Source organism: Bos javanicus, chromosome 22 (genome assembly GCF_032452875.1).
Source record: "Bos javanicus breed banteng chromosome 22, ARS-OSU_banteng_1.0, whole genome shotgun sequence".
Classification (NCBI taxonomy): Eukaryota; Metazoa; Chordata; class Mammalia; order Artiodactyla; family Bovidae; genus Bos; species Bos javanicus.
In genome coordinates, this window is record NC_083889.1 from 34,131,740 (window position 1) to 34,152,868 (window position 21,129).

The window sequence follows — 21,129 nt, forward strand, 5'->3', positions numbered from 1 at the left end:
TCCATGGGATTTTCCAGCAAGAATACTGGAGTGGGTTGCCATTGCCTTCTCCGAGAGTGTGGATAGAGGGTATGAAAACCTAAGACAGAGAATAAGAACCTGGGGCAAGTCTGAGATGAAGACTTTCTTGACATGATCAGATACTTTTGTGGAGGGACCCAGCCACTCAAGACAACCTCTCTGGGAGGGGCCTGAATGAGTAGAAACACCTCGACTACCCTCTCCTCCTGCCAAGACTTCCCAGTGTCAGCAGAGAAAGGAGTCCATTGATTTAGACCCTGGAGTCAGCCTTCTAGGACCCAGAGGAACAGGGTGGGAGTGCAGATTTACGGCCTGGATACATCCCAAGGGACATCCTTTGACTGTTGAGTATGTGCTTCAGGTAGAATATTCTGAATCCTTTTGTCAACAACTGGAGAAATCCACTGAGGTCTAAAAAAGATTAACCAGAGATAGGAGAGTTCAGACTTACTGAACCTATTTTTCATTACGCTGAAAATAAGAATTGCAAGTCACCTTGCAATTAGACATTGAGATGCAAAGAGTCTGGTTAAATTTCTTTCTTTTCAGGCTGTGGAGAGTGCTTTGCCAATGTGGTGTCTAATTTGCTCCGGACATGGTATTCTGACATTTGCTGAACAGCTAAATAAACAAATCAGGCTTCCACACAACAGATTACAGTGAGGTCAGATAGTGTTATCAGCAGTTTTAAAATATGGTCTACAGTAGAGCATATTTTTTGATGACAGTGACAGCTGATGCTGCTAGTTGACATAGATTGAATTCTATAGATTTTCCTCTTTTCCTGAGTTTAAATCTTACTAGGTACCCATCCTACCCAGACATTTCAGAAGAGCACTATTTCAAATGGGATATTGATTTTTAATAATTACAGATGTTTTAATTGGTACCTTTTTTGGAGTTTTTGTTAACTTGTGTTTTGCCTGAATTGATTGACCTGAAGTTAATGTTTTGATGCCAAAGAATATTATCTTCAGTGACAGTTTTGGAGATTAAAATTGTGGGGGCAAGATTTGGTGTTGGAGGTCATTTTACTGGATGAATAAAGGGTGGGATTTTAGAAAATGAATTGGAAACTTGTTCTTACAAAGAAACTTGGCAGTAAACTGATTTTCACAAATATACTGATGAGATCTGTTATAAAAAGAAACATATGTATATGTTTTAAAAATTATATTATTTAAAACAACTTAAACATGAATTTTAGTGTATAATAAATAGCTGGTCACTTATTGAGATCTTAACTGGAAACTTACTACTTTTCCTAGTTACATTTTTTTCCATTAAGGGGTTTTTCATTAGAATGTTTGTCAGCTCTTTGTTTTTCAGAAAACTAAATGATCAAGTAGGTTTGAACAGATGTATGAGGCATCACAGAATCATTATATGCCACCTTCATCTTACACAGACTTGTTATTTACAGAAACAGTGGGTTTTGCTATTAACTAAATTTATCTTCATTTCTCTGTGGTGTGAAGTGCGAATCTGTGTGGTCCTAAGTTTTGGCTCTGTCTGCTTAGCTAAAATTTTTTTTTTCTTTAATTGATGTCAGTCATGAATAAAAGCAAAGAAATCACCCATAAAAGCATTTTTTCCCTTTTCTGTAGGAATACTTACCCTGTGGAGATGATAATGTTGCAACAGTAGATGGAGAGACATCCTGTTTATAGATTAATAAATGAGTCCTTCACCAAGTTGCCAATTTTATGGGTGTTCTCTATATTAACTCTCCAACTAATGATGATGGAGTATACATATTCACATTTATCAATATGACATAAGTTTGAGATGATTGGCTAAATACTGCTAAGAAAGAATGTGCCAATAGATATTCTTAATCTGCATCAATGTAGCTTCCATTACAAATAAAATATAGATATTGCATTATAAGCAGTAAGCATCCTGCCTCGAAAGCAATTATCTGTTAAGCTGGGAAGGCAGTTTTGTAACCAAAATATTTCTTAACAGTCCATTTTAATAGCGTATTTCTTAAACGAGCTCACTCTCTCATTCCTTAGGTCTTTTGAAGCTTCTTGGTAAAATCATAGGACCAAAATCTCCTTGCTGTTTTTTTTTTTTTTTCTTTTAGTTTCAAATGGCTCTGTGGCCAAATTACACATCATAGTAGTTTTTGCAAGAGCTATTTTAAATGCAGGACTCTGAAAAAGAACCTTACATTTGCCATTGTAAATGTTCAAGTGGTTTTCGTAATCCTGGCGATGGTTCTGATTCTCAGTTCAAAAGGATTTGTAAAATGTCTCTGTAAAAGATAAAAAATGTCTGTCTGTGCTATTCCCTTGAATCTCTGTGTTCTTCAGTCCTTTTAACTTGTCTCCTGTGCCTACTTATAATGCCAACCAGTATTTCCGTCTTTAGATTTTTCCTTCTCTTGAAAATCCTGTTAAATAGTTGACTTCACCACCACCACTATGTTTACTGGTAACTGGGGAAACATTTGTGTCCCATCCTTGGACTGGCCAAAGTAATCAAGGTTGCTGTTCTTAAGTATAAAAGCCTCCCAGTTTTGCAGATTCATAAATGATCTAAATAGTGCAATGATTAGCATCTTTGGGGAGAAGGACCCTAAATTCCTATGCCACCTAACACCCCAATATACCAGCTTTTGAATACTTTCCTTAACAGTTTTCTGGGGGTCAAATTTTCAGCCCTTTGACACTTTTGCAGTAAATGACTGAAGTTGGGTATTCTAAGTTAGAACACACATCCTCTGCTAAAGCCTTCCTAAGAGTGAACTCATACTATTTGACCAGATCCTTGTTTTTTCATGCAGCATTGCATAAGCCTAATGCTTCATAGACCACACTTTAGAGCACTTTGACTTAAAGAAATAGGTACTTGTCTTGGGAGCAAGAATGACTTTATAATTTATATGGTTCAGTATGCAGAGTATCTTTTAACTTGTTAAACCAGTATTCATAATGAAAGGTGCCTTGGTCCTCTCTAGTGCTAGAAGTCCATATTCAAGTTTTTTTAAAAAAAATTAATATGTCTAAACATGCGTTAGTATACTGTATTGATGTTTTTCTTTCTGGCTTACTTCACTCTGTATAATCGGCTCCAGTTTCATCCACCTCATTAGAACTGATTCAAATGTATTCTTTTTAATGGCTGAGTAATACTCCATTGTGTATATGTAAACATGCACAGTTAATGAGATTGTGAGTGATCATGCTGAATCTGAATTGGGTTTTCTGATTGTCTGATTATTTTCTTTGTATTAAGTAAAAGCCATTAAAAGAGAACATTGTTGACAGACTAAATCTTTAAGTACTAATTATCAAATATCAAAATATGCATTAGGTAACTAACTGTAAAGTTAGGAAGACATATCTCTAACACACTTGTTGTGCCTCTTTCCCCAACTGCCGTAACAGAAACCTCTCTGAATAGGTCACAGATCTCTATAAACCAGGATATGGCTCCATCATTAGTCTCAATGCAGCACTTTGAATAGTCACTCAAACATAGTTACCATACCTCCCACCAGCCATTCCGTGGTCTGATATTTAAAATCTGTGTCCACAGTGATGTCTCTAATGGCATGATTCTCTATTAGAATATTCTTGGTCATAAAAATAGAAATAATAGTATTAGCAAAGGGATAAATTTCTGTGCATCAGAAAGAGAAAAAGGGTGGCTTACCAGTCTACAGAAAGGAGTCTTGTAGGGATATCTACCCCAATTCAGGAGGGATTGTGGATTTTGAACTCACTGTAATAACATCATGACCCCTCTGCAGTCTTAAGTAGGGATTGCAAACCACAAACTCCGGACAACTCTTTCGTCAATAAGCAGGGATCATGTTGGGTTGTGAAGAACCAAAACCACTGGTCCGTGAAACTATAAAATATATCTTACTCTGATCCATTTTAATTGAGCAGTGAGATTTGAAAGCAAGGAATAGTCGGCCACCAGAATTTAGATCTCAAGACTGTCCTTGAAACTTGGAAATGAGATCAAAATAGAACTGGGACTCTTGATTAATCATGAAAGTGACTGGTTATAGAAAGACTGTTGAAGGGAGTGGAAACACCAGGGACTTTGAAGTAAGACTGACTTGGTCCAAATCCTGACTCCACTGCTTAATAGCTATGTGCCCTTGGACAACTTATTTAAGCTCCTTGAGTCTCAACTTACATGCCAGGGAGAGTTGTAGTGCATCTTTTTTAGCACCTAGGAAAATTAATATGCAATAAATGCTAAGCCTCCATACCATTTTACTTATCCTAGTGAGGAGCAGCTCACAGGATACACGTATGGTGATTTAGACACATTTTCCTTCTTTCATCCCGGGTGATCTTAGAGGTCAGGCTTAAGGGAAACTTCGTTTCCAACCAAGCATTGCTCATCCATCATATGTCATTTCCATGCTATCAGTTTTGGGATAACAGATAGATACTCCAAAATTGTGGGCGAGAATGGTCAGATATTTATCTTGATCACTTAAAAATGCTGAAATGTTGTTTGGGATTGAAATGTTTACTTTAAATTCTGAGCTCTTCAGGCCGATTGTTTACTCACTAATAGTATTTCTTCCTTAGAAGAAACTAAAAGGGCAGAGTGGGTGGGCGTTTGTCAAGAAATACTGTTGTTCTCATGTCATGTATAAGTTTGGAATCATTTACTTTATTTAACCCAAGGATCCTAGAGCTTGATTTTGTACAAAACAAAATAATGTCAAACTTCAGGAACAAATCAAAAGTAAAATAGCAAGCTGTGGAAGCTCACTCAGATTTCAGCAAAAGGCAGATCTGGTCCCAACTGAACTGATCTGTTAGCTTATTTCTAAGATTACAACAAATCCCAGGATTGCATGCCTCACCTGAATCACTTCCCTATTGACTGAATCCATTTAGACTCCTCTCTAATTTAGCAGAGTGTTTTTATTAAAGCCAGGCATACAAACATCAATTATCCAAGCTGCATCTAATTTCCTTCATCATTTATTTTCCTTCTTTGGCTGCCAATGGATTAGAAGACATGATTAGAATTCAGCAGGAAAATAAAAACAAGAAAAAAAGAGAAAAACAGTTCGAGAAAAACAGATGCTTAAACAAGAGCAACGACATTCAGAATTAAAACAAGTTGTGATTAAAAGAAAGTCCTTATCTTCGCTAATGTAAACACGCTTGCTTGATTTTTATCAGCAGTGCCTACTGCACTGGGACTGAATTAGCAGTGTGAACTGGAAGAAGCAGACGGAACCCAGTAGTGGTGCTTACTGTGCTTAATGTATACACTACAGTGTGTTCTAAATGCAGTATAGTATTTAAGTGTCTGCAATAATCATTGCAAAATGAATGGCTTATTGCTGAAGTCTTTCTGTTTGTTTGCTTCTAGCCAATGTCAGGAAGACAAAAAGAACAAAGGCATTCAGTTCATTTTATGAACTTGTTAAAGGTACAAGCTTGTTTCAGATGAGTGCTATTGATGTTGGAGTGGATACATTTATTTAATTAGCCATTGCTACAGCCTAGATAGCATATTAAAAAGCAGAGACATTACTTTGCCAACAAAGGTCCGTCTAGTCAAGGCTATGGTTTTTCCAGTGGTCATGTATGGATGTGAGAGTTGGACTGTGAAGAAAGCTGAGTGCCAAAGAATTGATGCTTTTGAACTGTGGTGTTGGAGAAGACTCTTTCGAGTCCCTTGGACTGCAAGGAGATCCAACCAGTCCATTGTGAAGGAGATCAGCCCTGGGATTTCTTTGGAGGGAATGATGCTGAAGCTGAAACTCCAGTACTTTGGCCACCTCATGTGAAGAGTTGACTCATTGGAAAAGACCCTGATGTTGGGAGGGATTGGGGGCAGGAGGAGAAGAGGACGACAGAGGATGAGATGGCTCAATGGCATCACCAACTCGATGGACATGAGTTTGGGTAAACTCCGGGAGTTGGTGATGGACAGGGAGGCCTGGCGTGCTGCGATTCATGGGGTTGCAAAGAGTCGGACACGACTGAGCAACTGAACTGAACAGCCTAGATGCATTAATGCTGTTGATGAGAGCAAGAAAATGGTCCAGCAAAGGAAGAGATCTTAAACTCTGAAAAGTCACTCTGAGAGAAATACAATATGATTAAAAAAAAGAAAAGGAGAGGTGGTTGCCGTGAATCTGAAAATAACCATCAATCAAATTGTGTCTGTGTCAAGGGGTGGCAAACTATGACCCATGGGCCAAATCTGGCCTCCCACTTATTTTTTGTGAATTAAAGTTTTATGGAAACATAGTCTGCTTATTTATTTACATATTCTCTAGGACTGCTTTAATGCTACAACAGCAGACTTGAGTAACTGAAACAGAAACTGGCCCGCAAAGCCTAAAATATTTACTAACTAGCCTAACTAGCCCTTATCCCCGGAGAAGGCAATGGCGCCCCACTCCAGCATTCTTGCCTGGAAAATCCCATGGACAGAGGAGCCTGGTAGGCTGCAGTCCATGAGGTCGCTAAGAGTCAGACACGACTGAGCAACTTCACTTTCACTTTTCACTTTCATGCATTGGAGAAGGAAATGGCAACCCACTCCAGTGTTCTTGCCTGGAGAATCCCAGGGACCGGGGAGCCTGATGGGAGGCCATCTATGGGGTCGCACAGAGTCTGACACGACTGAAGTGACTTAGCAGCAGCAGCAGCCCTTATCTCAGGTGTCCATAGTGTATGTAAAGAATCCACCTGCCAGTGCAGGAGACACAGGTTTGATCTCTGACTTGGGAAGATCCCCTGGATAAGAAAATGGCAGCCCACTCCAGTATTCTTTCCTGGAAATTCCATGGACAGAGGAGCCTGGTGGGCTGTAGTCCATGGGGTCTCAAAGAGTCAGACATGACTGAGCGCACACACCATACTAGTTCTTACGAGAACAAGTGTGCTAACCCCTGGTGTATGTCAGCAGTGCCCCTAAGATCACCCAGGTGTTTCAGACAGCTCTGCATGTGATATGGCGAGAAAGAGCCTCATTGACACTGTGACTCCTTAGTAGCTGCTGCTACTACCAGGCTTCTCTGTCTATGAGATTTCCTAGGCAAAAATACTGCACTGGGTTGCCATTTCCTTCTCCAGGGGATCTTCCGTACACAGGGATTGTACCTGCATCTCCTATGTTGGCAGGCGGGTTCTTCACCACTGAGCCACCAGGCAAGCCCCAGTGTTCAATTCTCAAGGTGATTACATCCTCCTAAAAGGGTTTTATTTGTGATTTTTGTTTGTTTCAGCTTGAAAAGAACTTGTTAAATGCCAAAGCTGTAGCTTTTCTTCTTTTGAAGTTCATTCTTTACCTTTAATTGTCTATTGAAATCTGCAGCTGGAGTGTATTTTGCAAAGCCAAACACACACAAACATTTGAAAAACCTGCATTTGCACTGCCTGGCCACCTGCACAGCAGCCAACAGCTGCTACAGACCCCTCATTGGGAGTGGCTGTCTGTGGTCCAGGGACCTGTGCGGTTATCTGACACCATAACCTCCTCGCTAGATGATCTTTACTTTCATGAAACAGTAAATAGCAACCCTTGTAATCCTCACCCGAAAATTACTTACTTCTGAAAGCACTTAGGAATCTCTGGGAGAGTTTGGAATTCATGAAAAGGCCCAGTGCCAACTTTTAAAAACATTCCCTTTGCCATAGGGGAAAAAAGACTATTAAAAGTTTCTATTGGTATTGTCATGGAGCAGCAGTTAGAGGTTATAATAAATGAACACGTGAGGCACACATTGCAGATTTGACATGCTTTATAAATGCCAAATAATAATAATGATGATGTCACAAGGCTTTCATTTTCAAACTGTCTTAATTTCATTCTCAGTTTGAGATTGCAGATTATGGTAGAAATCAGCCCAAAGTGAAAGCTTAAATCAGATTTCCATTAAAGTGCTTGACTACAGAAAATTAGTTTGTAGGAGGAGATGACCACATCATCTCTGGTGGTGTGGGGTCTTTCCATCACCCTTGTGGTGATTTCATCGTGGTGCCCATGGTACACCTTGTTTCCCAAACAACCCTGTGTCCCTGAGCTAAGCGGCCTGTTCACTTCTGTGTCTTGCTGTTCTTCTTGTAAAAATCTTAACTTCTTTGTTAGTATCACTCATATTCTTTCTCTCCTTCTCTGTCTCTCACATAGACACTCTGTCATGCTCTCTCTCTCACTGGATGTCTTTCTTAGTGTCTCTCATGCTCTCACATGATTGCTCTATATTTCTCATCTCACATTTGCTCACATACTCACTCTTCTCTCTTTCCTATCACTCCCCTTCTTACCCCAAGGGAGACTTTCAAGGCTTGTCTTCACCCAGCTCTGGGAAAGAAAGGAATAAGCCAAGAGAACCAAGTTCCCATCCCTGGCCTCTGGTGCCTTCCAGTCTACCTCACCTGCATTTTCTCAGGTTATTTCCCCATTCAGCCTGTAGGTCCTGAGTGAACCAAGTTGTGTAACAGCTCTGGCTGCCCTCTGTTACCTGAGTTCCTGCTCTCTCTTTTTCTTTGTCACCTGGAATATCACGTCTTCCAGAAGGCCCCTCTTGCTACAATAGTCTGCACCACTGGTCGTCCCCTGGTCTTAGCTCCGTGAGACTATGGAGCCAGGACTGTAGTTGACAGTTTACTAGTCTGACTCTCAAACTTGTCTTTGTTCTTTGAGTACAGTGATGACACCTTACTCATCTCCATATCCCAAGGACTTAACTCTGTTGTGTCTAATATAAGGGAGATGACCATTAAGTGTCTATTGAAATTAATTTAATTTATTCCAGTCTTTAAGCTATTATTTATTAGGTGATTGCACTATTTCATGGATTACATTAGCTCCTTATTAAAAAACAAACAAAAACAAACTCTTGTTGTAGAGGAGCACAGAGGCGGCCTTCCCTGAATGTTGTGCCTAGGGCATGGAGATGCGGGGTGGATATACTACACTTGAGAACAGCTGTTCTTCTTTCAGCACACCCAACAAAGCCACCTATTTCCCCACCTTTGAAAAGAGGACTTTTCTGAGGGTTCAATACTGGTTGAAGTGGTTGACTGACTTTTAGGTACAACTTGTTGTATGAAGAGTATCTGTTTTTATTTGTCAGATGCTAATTAAACACAATGAGAGACTGACGTGAAAGGTTCAAAGGAACTTACACTGTATGAGGCAATAGCAGTGTCACAGCTCATATCTGATACTGACTCCAGGGTATATATCTACTGAGTAGAACTGAATCCCAGGGCCAGAGGCATCTTCCTGCCTCTAGTCCCCCACTCCTGCCACTGCGGATGACTTTACGTATGTTCGTGGTATGTGGTGTGACTACTCTCTAGAATGATTATACGGTTTTAGATGAATTGAACAGAATAATTCACCGTAACTTGATGATAGAGAAAAGCTTCACTGAGAATTTGTTGACATCTGAACTCATCCTTAAAGAAATGTACAAGTTGGACCATGGCAGAGATGTACATGGGCCAGTGTGTACTTTACTAGAAAGCTTAGTTCTTCTACAGAAACTGAGTAAGCCTCAGCTGTTCCTGAGTTTCTCTCTTGGACCCTGTGGAGTCATTATTGCTCTTAAGTGTATTTTTCTTCCATTGTTCTGGCAAACTTCTCTCCATCCCACAGCTATTTGGAAACAACTGCTATACCAAGCCTCAATACTAACAGCATTTAATAGCCATCATTAGAAGGCAAGCTTCTGCTTACCAGTCAGCCTGCTGTGAATAGTAATGGGAGATTTCTTTTTTGGGAGTAGCCCCAATCTCCTAATTGGTTTGAAAAATATTGCTCATTTATTTTATTCTTAAAACAGTACCTTTTTGCTGAACTTTAATAAGTTCATTTTTCTATTACATTCAAATTCAACATAGCTGTAGTCTGCTGAAAGGTTTCCTTCTTGTACATGCTGTCTGGGTAACCTGTCCACTTTCACCATTGCTTACGTCAGTAAATGCATGTATAAATATCCATAAATAACCTTGCATTCCAGTTGCTTCATGTCCGACTCATTGCGACCCTATAGACCATAACCTGCCAGGCTCCTCTGTCCATGGGATTCCCCAGGCAAGAATAGTGGAGTGGGTTGCCGTGCCCTCCAGGGGATCTTCCCAACCTAAGGATTGAGCCTGTGTCTTCTGTGTTTCTAGTACCACAGGTAGATTTTTAACCACTGGGCCACCCGAGAGGTCCCATAAAGTACCTTACAGGCATGTAATAAGCATGTCATGTGTCTTTTCTCATTTAGGCCTTTCAATAACTTTATGGACTAGGTACTGTTATTCCCATTTCATAGATGAGAAAGCCGTATTCTAGATAGTGTATGTCCCTTGCCCAAGGTTCTAGCTCTAGGAGCTGGCATGAATGAAGTATCCACAGGCTATCTAGAAGCTGACTTGGAGCCTCACCTCTGCTGCTTGTTAGCTGTGTAACATTGGGACACATTGTGTGGGTTTTCTGAATGGCTTTATCTGGTATAGAGGGTTAATCCTCACTGTACTTACTATACATACTGCGAGTATCAAAATTAAAAATGAGAGTTCATGTAATGGCACTTTTAAAGCAGATAAGTGCTGAACAAATGTAAGGTGTTCTTTTCTCATATGTTTTGTGTAGTTAATTTAGCATATTGGAATAAATGGAATTTAAAAATGGTATGCAGCACACACATATATGCTTTGCAATTAGTGTGGCAGAATTTAATTGTCACTCCATTGTTGGAATTTTGATGCCTCCAGCTTGATGAATAGCCATTATCTGTGGGTGTTATCAATTAATCTAGGTAATGAATTCTCTTCATTATCTTGTTCTTCATGTTAATTATACAGGATTTTCTTAAACCTATTTATCAAGTCACGGCAAGTACAATTTTTTTTTGGGGGGGTGGCCCACCTGCCTTTGAATATGGAATATGTACAAACAGGTTAACATGATGGGTTTAAATTTACATTTCAGAAAAATTCTAGTCAGTAGCATGACTTTTGTTATATCCTTACTTGTAATGTAAACTTGTATCTCTTTATTGGGTCTGTTTTTAATTAAAAAGGTCATTATCTAAGATTATTAAGCTACCTATGAATTTTAAGTATTAATATATACTTCTGGCATATCAAAGAAGTATTAAGGAGGCATAGAAAAATTTGAATTTTTACCTATTAAAATAAAACAAATGTCACTAGTTTTGAAATATTTAAAAGGTACCATGACAGGTAAAAATTCAAGTATAAACTATAATGAGAAAAAATATAAGTACATGAAATTTTAAATGACACTACTTATAAAATAACAGTACCAGACAGCAATATATGACAAAGCAGAAGATAGTATATAAGAAATAAGTGGCTTATTCATTTTGAATTCAGAGAAGTGATTGATAAGATAATTTGGGCTAATATGGTAATGTTATTTAGTGATATTTATTAAGTATTAAATTTTAACTTTCTTAACATCTTGGTCTTTTTATTGTGTGTGTTTTTTTTTTTAAGAGAGCATTATTTAATTACTTTTGTTATTTAGCCAGTTACTTGAGGGAATGTTGACTGTCAGCATTTTGATGAGCACCTTCCTATTTCGATTTCAGGTTGAAGCCATCCTAGTCAATATTTTTGGTGGAATTGTCAACTGTGCCATCATTGCCAATGGGATCACCAAAGCCTGCCGGGAGCTGGAGCTCAAGGTGCCACTGGTGGTCCGGCTTGAAGGTAAGTTACCACAGATGTCCACAGTGCCAGTACATCCTTCTTCAGGATCAGGTGACCAGCATGTTCTGCATTCACAGACTTCCTGAGTCAATATACGGAAACACTGGGTTACATAAGATGACACAAATGCAGTACAGCAGTACCTCTCTGAACTTCTAATCTGGTTTGCAACTCTCCAAGAATAGCATATGTTATAAGTCTCCAAATTTTCCAAACATATTCTAGAGTGGAACTCCTTTATTATGAATCATATCGTGAGTTGGTGTTCTGGAAAAAACACTCTGAGAAATGCTGCTCCAAGAATTTTTCATCATGCGACAGCACAGGTTCTCAAATTTTTTCATCTAAGGACTTCCTTACTTGTTAAAATTGAGAAACCCAAAGACTTCTTATTTATTTTGGGTTATATCTGTTAATATTTATTATTTTACTTAATTGGTTAATAATTTAGTAATAAAAATAACCACTTAGAAATTTTTAAATACTTATTTTTAAGTAATAATTTAATTTTTATATTATATATTTTATATGTAAATATATATACTATATAGTTATGAAGAATAACTATATCTTTTAAATTTAATAATAATAGCAGCATTGCTTTATGGTTTTACAAATCCCTTTAATATCTAGCTTAATAATTGCTTCTGTATCAGAACCTTTGCAATATGCTGTTTTGGTAGAAGTATATGAATAAAATCTGGAATCATATCTGGAAAATTGAGCATTTTTTAATAATCATTTTGTATAATTCTGAACATTAATCCTTGTTGCTACACTAAAATCTATAAGTAATAGTTTCTTTATTAAAGGTTAGTTTTATGCACTATTTCAATGCACTTTTTATACTCTGTTATGTTAAAATCCATTGGTCTGTCTTAGACAGTAAGTGGATTTTACACGTGTGTGATTTATTGATCTTTTGGAAAATTTTGGATCGTTCAGATCTTCCAAAGGTTACCACATTTCAACATATAGTATCAAAAAATTCACATCTGTTACTATCACACCATTATCAGTAAAGCTTCTAAGTATTGAGAAGTTGTCAAGGTGGTAGGTGCAAATTTTCCAGAATTCTAATTTTCATTTGAAAATACAAATTTTTCTCAGTATCCACAGGATGGTAAACTGTTTTCCTTGCAGTAACAGTCTTAATTCACCCATTTTGGGGACAATGTCTACCAGATATCTAAGACTGAACAAGTGTAGTATGTTCTTTGTTATTCCAAGAAAAAATAGTATTCCATGCAAGAGTGGGGTTTTAGCTTGCTACTCAAACAATTATAACATGCTTTTCATTGTAGTTCGGTGTACAGCTGAGTGCTTTTTGTATACTGCCCATTTGATCACACAGAATATTAGAAAGATGTGTACTCAAGAGTTGAAACTTAATTACTATTTTTTTCATTAAGGACGTTCTTACTTGAAAGTGCAAACTTTTCCTTGTGAATGTGAGGTGGTGAAAAATAAAATGAATACTAGTACACATCAGTGCTGCTTGATCCTTACTAACATGCCAGCAGTTTTATCCACCAGTTACTTTTGCTTCATCAGGGCAGATGCCAACAGAGAAATATTATTACTACTTTAAAAATAGTTCTTACATCACGGACCTCGCCCAGGGTTCTGTAAACTACACTTTGAGAAGCACTGTAGTGGAGAAGCAGAAACAGACAGTTTGATGTGAAAATTATGCAAAAGTCCCATCCACATCGTCAACAAATTCACATTACAATGATCAAGCAGACTTCAGGAGTATCATTTTGGGGACAGTTTAATTTTTCCATTCACCATTCTGGTGCTATAATTCCTTAGAGACTTTCTTCTTCTCAAGATAAAGTCCAGGGATAATTTGACACTGTGTAGCACTGTTTTCTTTTGAAGTCTGACCTCCAGAACAGCTGCAGTCCATTTTTCTCTGCTTGCTTCTTTCTTTGTGTCTCTTTCTTCTCTTACCCTCTACCTCCTTGAGATTCTCTACCTCACAAACTTAGATGTACACCATATGGACTTGACAGAAATAATTATCACAAAGGAAAAATTAAAATAGCAGGGGCTCCAGTTGGAAAAGTTTAATATGGACATTAAAACATATAATTGAATTAAAAGTTCTTACAAATGTAAATGTGACATGATTGATCCCAATAAAAATAATTTCAGTGAAAGGATAATGATTGAAATGATTGGCAAGGCTGCAGTGAAAATTCATTAGGTAATTAGTGTGTTCATCAGTGTATTTATAACTCAGATTAAAATGTTGATCTCAAACTATTTTCAGGGTCAAAATGGCCAGTGAGCCTCAAATTCTAAAAGTCAGCTCTTAATGTTTTCTTAAAGGGGAGCAGGTCTCCATGAGCAATTCAGGGTTTGAAATGTCTTAAGTCTGTTAGACCATCAGATTTGTATTTTTTTCTTTTTTAGATTTATATCTTTTAAATTAAAACATTACAAAGGTATATGCTTGTGGTTTTTAAATTAATTAAGTAATATTATAAGTACTATGTATAAGCCATTGAGCTTTAGACATTAAGGAGTGTGCTTAGACCTATAAGAAATGATGTCGGTTACTAGATAACCGGGGAAATAAAACAAAAAGTAAAATTAACAGTGCAAGCTAATATATATATAAAACGTAAACCATTGTTTGCCCTAAGAAAATCTGCTTCTATATTAATAGCAGTAGCTTTTGAGGCATCTCACAAAATCACCAGCCTGGCTTTTGGAAATGTTCATACCTAATGGCAACCCCGGAGAAGGCAATGGCACCCCACTCCAGTACTCCTGCCTGGAGAGTCCCATGGACGGAGGAGCCTGGTAGTTGCAGTCCATGGGGTCGCTGAGGGTCGGACACGACTGAGCGACTTCACTTTCACTTTTCACTTTCATGCACTGGAGAAGGAAATGGCAACCCACTCCAGTGTTCTTGCCTGGAGAATCCCAGGGATGGGGGAGCCTGGTGGGCTGCCGACTGAAGTGACTTAGCAGCAGCAGCAATGGCAACCCACTCCAGTATTCTTGCCTGGAAAATCCCGTGGACAGAGGATCCTGGAGGGTGGGCTACAGTACATGGGGTCACAAAGAGCTGGACACGACTGACTGACTAACACTTAAGAATGTCCACCATATCATGGGGAACTGAAGATGAGCTTGAAGAGGGTACTGGGCCCCAAATACAGGTAGCCTACAAATGTGGAGGGTGACATTTTCTGCCAGTCCCCTCATTTCATCGTCATAGTTTGCTGTCTTGGCTCTGATCATAGATAACAAAATACAGAAATTGGTGATCGTATTATCCATAAAGACAACCAGATACAAACCAAGCTCTGTGCTGTTTATGCTAAGGGACTAAAGTGTGTGTGCTTTAAGTTGAGCCTGTTTTAGCTTAGCCCACATTCATTATCATACCTTGTATTTTGTTTTTTGAAGTATAGTTGATTTAGAATGTTGTGTTAATTTTTACCATATATATGTACTTTTTCATATTCTTTTCCATTATGGTTTATCAAAGAATATTGAATATGAAATATCCTTTTTTTAAAAAAACTCAATATTGACTACTGTAATTATGGTACCTTTACAGATATAAATTAGCAGTGACATGTTATAAAAGGAGGATTTTCAAGCTGAACGTGGAAGTAACTAAGCTTTGAATCTTTGAAAAGAAGGAAGGAGGAGGAAATTTGTAAAGGACCAGAAGCAAGTTGTTAGATCTATTACATATTTGGGAGTTGGTACTGGGATCATAACAGTGGCAGAAACTGAAAGCCAGAACCAAAGTAGATCGGTAGGCTCTCCTGGAGAAAGCAGTGTCTTTGTAGCAGCATGTTATGAATGAAAAGAACTGAGTGGGACAATTAAGTTAGTAGCCAGAACTTACAGTGTTAGGTAGAATCTAAAACCCAAGCAAATTTGCCAGATAGAGGTAAAATTGAATAGGAACAAGAACAGAACTAGAAAAAGAGATGAGAGAAAGTGGGGCCCTAAGGTTTAAATCTGTGACCAGAAATGGCACAGTTAATGGACTTAGGAAAGTCAGAAGTGGAAACTAGATAGAAAGACTGGGAGAGGATGACATTAGGGTGTAGTCATCCTTTATTTGCTCAAACTACAGCACAGTTGCACTCATCTCACATGCCAGCAAAGTAACTCAAAATTCTCCAAGCCAGGCTTTAACAGTGTGTGAACCATGAACTTCCATGTTCAACCTGGATTTAGAAAAGGCAGAGGAACCAGAGATCAAATTGCCAACATCTGTTGGATCGTAGAAAAGGCAAGAGAATTAAAAAAAAAAAAAAATCTACTTCATTGACTATGCGAAAGTCTTTGTGTGGATCACAACAAACTGGAAAATTCCTAAAGAGATGGGAATACCAGACCACCTGACCTGCCTCCTGAGAAATCTGTATGCAGGAAAAGAAACAACAGTTAGAACTGGACATAGAACAATAGACTGGTTCCAAATAGGAAAAAGAGTAGGTCAAGGCTGTATATTGTCACCCTGCTTATTTAACTTCTGTGCAGAGTACATCATGAGAAATGCTGGACTGGATAAAGCACAAGCTGGAATCAGGATTGCCAGGAGAAATATCAATAACCTCAGATATGCAGATGACACTACCCTTATGGCAGAAAGTGAAGAGGAACTAAAGAGCCTCTTAATGAAATTGAAAGAGGAGAGTGAAAAAGCTGGCTTAAAACTCAACATTCAGAAAACTAAGATCATGGCATCCAGTCCCATCACTTCATGGCAAATAGATAGGGAAACAGTGGAAACAGAGACTTTATTTTGGGGGGCTCCAGAATTACTGCACGTGGTGATTAGAGCCAAGAAATTAAAAGATGCTTGCTCCTTGGAAGAAAAGTTATGACCAACCTAGACAGCATATTAAAAAGCAGAGACATTACTTTGCCAACAAAGGTCCGTCTACTAAAAGCCATGGTTTTCTAGTAGTCATGTACGGATGTGAGAGTTGGACTATAAAGAAAGCTGAACGTCAAAGAATTGGTGCTTGGAGAAGAATCTTGAGAGTCCATTAGACAGCAAGGAGATCCAACCAGTCCATTCTAAAGGAAATCAGTCCTGAATATCATTGGAGGGACTGATGCTGAAGCTGAAACTCTAATACTTTGGCCACCTGATGTGAAGAACTGACTCATTTGAAAAGACCCTGATGCTGGGAATGATTGAAGGTGGGAGGAGAAAGGGATGACAGAGGATGAGATGGTTGAATGGCATCACTGACTCAATGGACATGAGTTTGAGTAAACTCTGGGAGTTGGTGATGGACAGGGAGGCCTGGCATGCTGCAGTCCATGGGGTCACAAAGAGTTGGACATGACTGAGCAACTGAACTGAACTGAACTGAACATCCTTTATTTGAGATGAAGCTGTAATATCAGATGGAATCTGTGTGGCGACAGAGATGTGGTAGTACAGGGGAAGATCCAAAGAGAAGTATGACGGACAAGTGAACAAGTCACCTCCATTTTGAAGGGCCCTGTAAACCATACTCAGGACTCAGGGCATTGGGAATTATTCCCCAATAGCACAGCTCAGTTAAAATGATAAACCAATCAAAATCCCAAATCTTTTGTCGAAAAAAGTCTTGTTCTCAGTACTTTTAGTGGGGAAGAAGTTGCTAACGACAGAGCCCTCTCAGGAATTTCTCTTAGACTCAATATAAATGTTTTCATTTGCTTTCCTGTTGGTTAAAACATAAATTCTGCACCTCTCACAAATCTCTCTGTATTCAGTTATGTATTACCTAACCTTAGAGTATCATTTGGATCCTTCTGTTTTTTTAAACATAGCAAACTTTTCTTTGTCTCTGATGACAGAGAAAGGCAAAGTGGTACAAAGAAGCAGAAACATTTTGAACAAGTCTACTGATAGTTTTTGTTTAACTTGACACCATACTTTGTTTTAGCTGAGATAAACTTCAAAACTAACGTTTTTTGTATTAGTCCTAAAATTGGTTCACATTCTCAGAACACCCACCATTGTCTGCCTAGTTAGTAAAAGTGAGATGAGAAATGGGTGTCCACCATCCCAGCATATTATGAAAAACCAAGCGATGACACATGAAAGTGAAGTGTGATAGAAAAACCTTACCAGAGTCTGAATTACAATAATAAAAAAAATATTGCTAATCCTTATTAGCTGCTTTCTAAGACACTTTGAAATCTCCATGAACAAAGCTATTGGAGGTGATGGAATTTCAGTTGAGCTATTTCAAATCCTGAAAGATGATGCTGTGAAAGTGCTGCACTCAATATGACAGCAAATTTGGAAAACTCAGCAGTGGCCACAGGACTGGAAAAGGTCATTTTCATTCCAATCCCAAAGAAAGGCAATGCCAATGAATGCTCAAACTACCGCACAATTGCACTCATCTCACACGCTAGTAAAGTAATGCTCAAAATTCTCCAAGCCAGGCTTCAGCAATACGTGAACCGTGAACTTCCTGATGTTCAAGCTGGTTTTAGAAAAGGCAGAGGAACCAGGGATCAAATTGCCAACATCCACTGGATCATGGAAAAAGGAAGAAAGTTCCAGAAAAACATCTATTTCTGCTTTACTGACTATGCCAAAGCCTTTGACTGTGTGGACCACAATAAACTGTGGAAAATTCTTCAGGAGATGGGAATACCAGACCACCTGACCTGCCTCTTGAGAAACCTGTATGCAGGTCAGGAAGCAACAGGTAGAACTGGACATGGAACAACAGACTGGTTCCAAATAGGAAAAGGAGTATGTCAAGGTTGTATATTGTCACCCTGCTTATTTAACTTCTATGCAGAGTACGTTGTGAGAAATGCTGGGCTGGAAGAAGCACAAGCTGGAATCAAGATTGCCGGGAGAAATATCAGTAACCTCAGATATGCAGATGACACTACCCTTATGGCAGAAAGTGAAGAGGAACTCAAAAGCCTCTTGATGAAGGTGAAAGAGGAGAGTGAAAAAGTTGGCTTAAAGCTCAACATTCAGAAAACGAAGATCATGGCATCCGGTCCCACCACTTCATGGGAAATAGATGGGGAAACAGTGGAAACAGTGTCAGACTTTATTTTGGGGGGCTCCAAAATCACTGCAGATGGTGACTGCAGCCATGAAATTAAAAGACGCTTACTCCTTGGAGGAAAGTTATGACCAACCTAGATAGCATATTGAAAAGCAGAGACATTACTTTGCCAACATAGGTCCGTCTAGTCAAGGCTATGGTTTTTCCTGTGGTCATGTATGGACTGTGAAGAAGGCTGAGCACCGAAGAATTGATGCTTTTGAACTGTGGTGTTGGAGAAGACTCTTGCGAGTCCCTTGGACTGCAAGGAGATTCCACCAGTCCATTGTGAAGGAGATCAGCCCTGGGATTTCTTTGGAGGGAATGATGCTGAAGCTGAAACTCCAGTACTTTGGCCACCTGATGCGAAGAGTTGACTCATTGGAAAAGACTCTGATGCTGGGAGGGATTGGGGGCAGGAAGAGAAGGGGACAACAGAGGATGAGATGGCTGGATGGCATCACTGACTCGATGGACGTGAGTCTGAGCGAACTCCGGGAGTTGGTGATGGATGGGGAGGCCTTGTGTGCTACGATTCATGGGGTCGCAAAGGGTCAGACACAACTGAGCAACTGAACTGAACTGAAGATACTTTTACACATAGCTGTAGAGTCTGAACAAATGTGAGGTTTTTAATGATCCACATAAGAGGTAATTTGAAAGCCTGATGTGATTCATTACTAGCTCAGTATCTATTTCCTATAAACAAAGAAGGTGGCCTCTCTTGGCTGTTACATGACTATTCAGAAGAGCTGAGTTCCTTGCCATAAGTCTCACCAGTTTGTGGGTCCACATTTTAAAGATGCTGCCACACATGGTGTATTAGAAATGTCCAGATGTGAAAAGTTTTATTCAATCAAATCAGGCTTTATTTAGTGGGATTTTGTGGACAAATCTTTGTTCTCAGCTGTATAATAATTACAGGCTATTTTACCAGTGGATAAGGAAAGAATTACTCTCTGAAAATTTGGTGACTTTATAATTGCATGTATTTACCTGCCTTATCAGAATAGACTTTATCAACTGAGATATAAGATTATTTTTATTTAAAAGACTCTTGGGTAAATTGAACAAGCACACTTTTGCAGGGAGTTTAGCTTTTATAGACACTTTGTTCCTGACATGAATAAAGAACAAATGAAATGAGTTTTATTTTTTCCTTCGTTTTCGAAATGTATACAGACTTGGCACAGAAATTACCTAGGTGGTTAGTTTAGCCCAACCTGTGATCCTACCGAGAAATGTACAGACATTTATTGACAACTTGGTGTGTTCAGCATGCAGATGTGTTTTAGCCAAGGCTCTGTATTTCACATGGGAAGTTTTATGGTGCTGGATCAGAATCTGCTAAAACCTTCAGAGGAGTTTTTTTTTTTTTTTCAGAATTCAGTTTTCTTTCTTACTATCCCACTTCAATCTGCAGCTAACTTCTGTGTCTCAGATATGCCTGAAGTAGAATTTACTTTTCTCACAGGTGTTCATTATAATTCAAAGTTAAGTTCATAAGGAAGTAATAATGAGTCTAGACAATCTATAGATTGGATTCTGCTTCTCATAGCCAAATCTCAATTTAGTTTTTCCACTCAGTACCAAAATTTTGTTTAAGCAACATAAACATCTTAACTTTTCTTTTGCCAAATGTCTTTAGAAACAGGAATCCCTTGTGATGTCCCTTCTTATCCTTCCAATCTCACTAATGTTCCGTAAACTTTCTAAAGTTATTGAGAATGTAAACATCCCTGAGTCAGAAACTTTGTCTTCTGTTTCTCTTATTAACACTTTCTTGATAAGCCTTCCTGAAATACTGATAGATTGGACCCACAGCCAGAGGTATGCACATCAAATGTCCTTCTTAGCATGGACACAGGGAAATTGTTGTGCAGTGCTTTGGTCTGCTTAAGGGGAAAAGAAACCCTGAGCACTGAAGCATTAAGAGACAGCCACCGAGCCTTCAGCTGTGTCCATCTACTTGGCAGTCGTCCACTCATCAAGGCTTCAGTTATGCTAGGATATGAGACCTGGAGAAGAGAGTGTGATTGTCTTTGTGGCTCCCATCAGAAAGTCAGCTATGGCAGATTGACTATGAGCAACTAGCTTGGAAAAGTTTTCATTCTGAAGGTTTGTGCTCTAGGCTTGCTGCTTATACTCTGAGACTGCAGAGACTAAGGGATGCCCAGCTGAGTGGCGGCACCATCCTGGGCAGAGTAAGTGCAGATGCCCAGCAGGACTGGCGTCTGGCTCTGTGTTTGATAGCACTGCTGGCCTCTGCCTTCTTGCATTTTCCTACTGTGCTCTCTACTAAGTTTTCTTCTCTTCCTTTCTCAGTTCTGCTCCCTGCAAGATGAGATGGGTCTGGTCCTCAC

General features: G+C 38.9%; 1 protein-coding gene across 3 annotated transcripts in view; it reads left to right on the plus strand.

Annotated features, from left to right (window-relative positions):
- SUCLG2 (succinate-CoA ligase GDP-forming subunit beta) overlaps positions 1–21,129 on the plus strand; it is a 273,645-nt gene that overhangs the window by 239,273 nt on the left and 13,243 nt on the right. For all 3 annotated transcript variants that reach the window (XM_061396438.1, XM_061396439.1, XM_061396440.1), the window contains one exon: positions 11,585–11,705. In XM_061396438.1, the coding sequence (XP_061252422.1) occupies positions 11,585–11,705 (121 nt within the window). The remainder of the gene's footprint in view (positions 1–11,584; positions 11,706–21,129) is intronic.